At 36.7% G+C, this 6000-nt stretch overlaps 1 protein-coding gene across 1 annotated transcript in view; it reads right to left on the minus strand.

Annotated features, from left to right (window-relative positions):
- Nucleotides 1-5349, minus strand: part of LOC129747844 (alanine--glyoxylate aminotransferase 2-like) — a 28269-nt gene extending 22920 nt beyond the window's left edge. The window contains exon 1 of the mRNA XM_055742207.1: nt 4846-5349. Within this exon, the coding sequence (XP_055598182.1) occupies nt 4846-4907 (62 nt within the window). The 5' untranslated portion in view covers nt 4908-5349. The remainder of the gene's footprint in view (nt 1-4845) is intronic.
- Nucleotides 5350-6000: the final 651 nt, after the last annotated feature.

A 6000-nucleotide genomic window follows, 5' to 3' on the forward strand; every position in this document is an offset into this window, starting at 1 on the left:
GAAGTTGGAAACGATATTCTTTAAATATTATTTATCGGATTATTATTCATTTGAAGTACGAATTTTAGCTGGCCCCTAATTTTTCTCAACTTTTCTCATACATATTTGCGATAAATTTGAAAGCGCAAGTCAATCAACCACAGGAAACGAAATTCAGGATGAAAAAATAACATTGATTTACTGAATAAAATGATGATAAACTGGATAAGCTTTGTGTTTCATTTTATTTTTATATTTGCTTCGGACGAGATTTATTTGTTTTAAAATTGATCACCAGGATCCTCATTAAGGTGCAGAATTATTTGTAGATGAAAATAATATAATAATATAAAATAATAAGCGGAATTTATAAAGAATTTTAAATTTGATTTGGCATGTCAAAGTTTTATAATTTGCTCTACAGAACCTACTGCAGAAGGGCCTTTTTATGCTGCTAAGCGTTGTATTGCAGTTTTATTGATCCTTACATAACCGTACGCGATTTATAGCTTTAATTTATAGTTGGTATGGATTCCTTTAGAAAACCTAAATTGTTACTTGGGTATAAAACCGCGTCCGGTTATGTAAGGATCAATAAAACTGCAATACAACGCTTAGTAGCACAAAAAGGCCCTTCTGCAGTAGGTTCTGCAGAGCTAATAATAAAACCTTTCCAATCCAAACCTATTTATTATGTTATTTTCATCCACAAATAATTCTGCTCCAGAATTGGGTTTTTTTCAAAACAATTGAAGCTCTTTCAAACCAAAAATGAAAAAAAAAACAAAGCACAAAGGATATATTCATTAGGTGGGTGCTATTTTTTAAGCCGGAATTCTCAATACCTGCTATTTATTTACTTGCGCTTTCAAATTTACCGCAAATAGGTTTGAAAATAATTGGGTAAAATTATGGGCCTGCTGTAAATCGTTCTTTTAAACAATAAAAATCCGATTAAATAGATCGAATAAATATTGCTTTGAACTATTGAATATCTTGCGGTTTGGAAATAAATTTTAAACATTATCTCAGCAATAAGGATATCCAAGTTTATTATGAAACATGAATAAGATAAGAGTTTCTCTTCAAAATAAAAAGATAACGTTTATAAATTCACCATTATTTGTCTTACAAATGGCGCTAATATATGAAATCTATAAAAGTCGTAATTGAACTCTTAAAAACGATTTTGCTTTCTGAAAAATGCTAATAGAACTGTTTTTCTTTTAAATGACTTTTTTTTGTCTTATAAACGTGTGTGGAATTCGAAAACGAAGCTCCTATGGTATTCTATAAACCGACAAAGTTATATAGCATTTTGTGAGTCTTTCCTTCAAAACTGCTCAGGCTTGTTGAGTTTCTTTGAAGCATTTATAGAACCATTCTGATTTGGATATTTTTGGCGGTAATTGGATGGATAATTAAAAACATTTTTAAATCTTTTATTTATTTTTTTATTGAGTTGAAAATTATAACACAATGCATCATATGTTTTTTCCAATAGAACTCTTTAAAATTTTCGGATGATCTTCCGATTAATTTCGCGAAAAAATAAAACAAATCTGCGGCTGAGATCACACAAAATACTGCACTTTTACCTGAGATTCCTTCACAACATTACGCACTCTCATCAGGTTATAAATTATGCTGCATACCGTTCCTGGTGATCGGAGAGATGAACTTCGTCCTTTATTATTCTCAGAGGATGCGAAATTACAGATTAACTTGTTTTTCACAGAAAACATTCCATTGTTGACATTTTGGACGATTAAGAGACGCCTGACTGTTGTAAGCCAATTATACGACCGAATAACTTTAATAAAACTTTTACAGCGTATATAAGTTTTAGTTTCTTATTAACGGTTTATAGACGCCACGAAAAGTTATTTATTAGCATTTTTAAAACCTAAGCCACTTGTAATGACCGTATAAGAACACGAATACTAGGAATTTGTTTGAAAGGGCTTTTATAAATCTGAATAGGTTCATAGGAAGGCATACTTAAACATTTTCAAATCGTCTATCTCTTCAAGTATAAAAATGTTTTATAGGACACTCAAAGTGCCTAATAAAAATCAAATCTCAAAAGTTTAATGTTGTTATATAAGTTGGAAATATAATGCGCGTGTAGATGTCCTAGAGACTAGTTGTAAAAAGGTTATCATTGAATGCTTTTTAAACCAATAAAGGATATTATACGTCGTTTATAAACTAGCGTACAAAAATTATAAAACCAATCTGAATTTTGTGTGTTACTTGGGATACTCTTTTTCGAGTGAGATCAGATGTCGCTTTTCTGATATGCAGGTTCATTATTTGTATAATAGTTTCGAGAACCTCACTTTTTATGGAAGAGGGGCTCCCTAACAAAATCAACTTGAAATCGGACACAACTCGAAAAACTTTGATTTTCATGAAAACTATTTCACGAGCACGAATAAGTTAAAGATTTGTAGATGAAGTTAAACATTTTCTAACGATTTATTTAGTAAAAGGTAAAACGAAGTTTACCGGGTTAGCTAGTTTTTCGTATTTCAAATTATATTTCATGATTTTTCAGATTTTTAGAATTGTTTTACAAAGTTTTACGTTCGAAAGAAAAAAACAAATGTTTGTTTCTTAATTTATCGACATTATCTATGAAAAGCGATGTCTTTCTTTAGTAAGAACGTCATAAAGAGTGATACGGTCAAAATTTGGTCAAGGGAAAACGCGTGAAAATCGGTGAAATCGTTTATTTAAAAAATCAAATTAAATTTCTTTTTCAAGTTTAATTAGTATAAAATTCAGGAAAAATATTCAGTTAGGCTTCCGCTTTTCCGAATCCGAATTGCCGGGCCTTACGCTTAACCCCTGCCATCAGATTTTGTACAGCCACCTTGTCCACCTTCTTCGCCGCGGAAAGCCAGTTTGCCTTGAACTGCTGCTCGTCCTTAGCAGTTTTTTGGTCTTCTTTAGGTTCCGCTTGACAATAGCCCAGTATTTCTCAATTGGGTGGAGCTCTGGCGTGTTGGGAGGGTTCTTGTCCTTGGGAACCACCTGCACGTTGTTGGCGGCGTACCACTCCATGGCATTTTTACCGTAATGGCAAGATGCCAAATCCGGCCAAAACAGTACGGAACAACCGTGTTTCTTCAGGAAAGGCAGCAGACGTTTATTCAAACACTCTTTCACGTAAATTTCTTGGTTGACAGTTCTGGAAGCTATGAAAATGCTGCTTTTCAGATGGCTTGCCAAACCATACATTTCTCCGCGAACTTTGACAGTTTCATGTGCTTGAAAATATCTGCTACCTTTCCCCTTCCTTTTGCCGTATAAAACTCCTGTCCCGGAAGCTGCTTGTAGTCGGCTTTGACGTAGGTTTCGTCGTCCATTACCACGCAGTCAAACTTCGTCAGCATCGTCATATACAGCCTCCGGGATCGCGCTTTGGCCGTCGTATTTTGTTTATCGTCTTGATTTGGAGTCACTACCTTCTTGTAAGTCGATAGTCCGGCTCGTTTTTTGACTCGATGCACGGTTGTAGACGATACACCCAGCTTATTTGCGGCATCTCGGAGAGAGAGGTTAGGGTTTCGCTTGAAACTACCGGCAACTCTCTTTGTCGTCTCAGCGGCTTCCGGTTTTCGATTTCCCCCGATCCAGACTTCCTGGCTGTCGACAAACGTTCCCCAAACACTTTAAATACATTTGTAACGGTTGATTTGGAAACTTTTAGCGATTTTGCCAGCTTTGCGTGCGAGTAGCTCGGATTTTCGCGATGCGCGAGCAAAATTTTGATACGCTGCTCTTCTTCCTTGGACGGCATTTTGACAACTGAAGAGTGAATTCCAAAATCAAAATAGGAGCAACATTTTACACACACACCTTCAAAATGAAAACGTTTTTTAAATGCAAAATTGAAAGAAATACGTCAAGTTGATATTGACCAAATTTTGACCGTATCACCCTTTATCAGCTGTGACAACTAAATGCTTTCGGATGTTCGAAAGCGCGAATTTTTAGCACAGAACTTAAAAAAAAGTTTTTCTATACATCGGTTGGATTTTTTATTCCCTCTTATGGCGAGGGTGTCCTCTACGATATATAAAATTTACAGAAGTGCTAAGGGGATGAATAACGCGACAGCGTTAAAATCCTAGAAAAAAGAATTAAAAAAAACAGAAGTGCTAAATTTAATTTGTTTGAAACGTGACTGCATGTTCCGATGCAATGCATCTTAGGTGTTACTATTCACGTATTGAATAAGTTTCACGAAATACACGAGCTCTCTGCGCTGATAAGACGAGTTATTTCTTCAAACAGACCTAGCAAATCAAGTGCGGGATTTATCAAGTCCATCTCAGTTTAAGACTAATTCTTAGTACTGGTACTAGTCTCGAGAATAACCGACAACAAAATCACTTTTTTTATATTCTTAAATGTCCTAGCGAATACAAAAGTATGAATTATCCGGTATTCGATCGCTGACCGAAAACTGCTATTCGGTACAGCTCTGGCTGCGCTTTAATGAAATTGAGGCATGTCTAGACGTTCGAAATGACATATTTAGCATAATTTTTGTTTTTCTATGCGCTTCCGAACGGCCGATAACGGTGAAGTCTTGTAATGAAGGTTATCACAGCTGATAGGGGAAATGGTTGTATAACGATCTGGGTTTTGGCAAACTATCATATCTACCTGCCATTTACGACTGTCTGGGACTTGGACAGGTAGCTGATGTCTAATAATTTGAATACACGTCTTGCTTGTTCAGTGCCGCAAAAATGCCGATGGGTCATTTACATGGGAAGCACCAGACGACACCGGATGACATGTGATTGAAACAACTAACTTTTGTGTCTAAATATAAACTGTTCCACTTACCCGATATGTTTGTTTCTCAGTTTGATGGTATCAGCTTTGGGCATATCCTCCTTGACCTCCATGATGATAAAATCTCGGCGATAAGCGATTACGGAAGATAATCAGATAGCTTTTGTAAGCTGGCAACACACTCAACCCAATTTCAAGATAGGATTTTTATTTTTACGCCGCCAGTCGGTTTCCTTTTCTTTGTCCTTCAAAACGAACCGGGGTGACAACCTGTCTGTGTACCGATAAATGCGCACGTGCCAAATTTCGCCAGAATCACAAAACAAACGCGAAGATCTCACACTCACGCTTCAGGCGACAACACGGCAAGGATATGTAACTACTTAACACTTTTCAGCGAAATGAATTGTATCCCGCTAAAGTTGGCAAGGACCCTTCGACATCGGACACGATCCCCGAGACCTAGATCCTGCCTGACCGACCGAGATTGATGTTATACACCGAAATGATAACTTCAAACTGAGCCAAGCCGTTGGAGGCACGCCACTATTTGTATTCCCATTTCCAATCTCTCTTTCAGCCAGCACGTTGTTGTACTTGTACTGCTTGCTGCTACTGGGTTTCATTTGAGTCGAGCACATCAGGCAGCGCTAAGGGGGTGTGGCCGAAAACGTACCTACCAATCCGAAGTGTGGTCGAAGCTTTAAGTGTGGTCCTCCCCTGTAGAATCCGTGCAACTATCTATGAGAGTCTAAAGAGAAAACAAAAATTTATATTTTCGGACTATTTTTGACAGCGGCAGAATGCCACGTATTCCCCCGCAGAATGTTTGTTTGTATCAATCATCTCTTCGGCTGTTCTTCTCCTCCTAGCTAGCAGCCATGCAGTTCCTTATCATTGTACCACCACGCTGTCTAGATTTGATTGACTTATTTTGAGCGCGCTGCTGCTTATGCTTTTTTTTCTTGCTTCAATCGATTAAGTAAGTAACTATAGTTAGTGATATGTAGATAAGTTCATCAAACATGAACTAGTTTTCAAGTTCCATTTTCCTACGTAGTCATATACATTTCTATATTTTTTTTTTCTTTCTATGAAAATATCGAAGTTTCAGGGCTGGTAGCGGTTTGACAATGAAATAGTAGTGACTTTAGTGACCAAAATTTGAAAAAAAGTGACCAAATAGTGACTTTGAGGACCGAAAAA

This window comes from Uranotaenia lowii, chromosome 2 (genome assembly GCF_029784155.1).
Source record: "Uranotaenia lowii strain MFRU-FL chromosome 2, ASM2978415v1, whole genome shotgun sequence".
NCBI classification, from domain to species: domain Eukaryota; kingdom Metazoa; phylum Arthropoda; class Insecta; order Diptera; family Culicidae; genus Uranotaenia; species Uranotaenia lowii.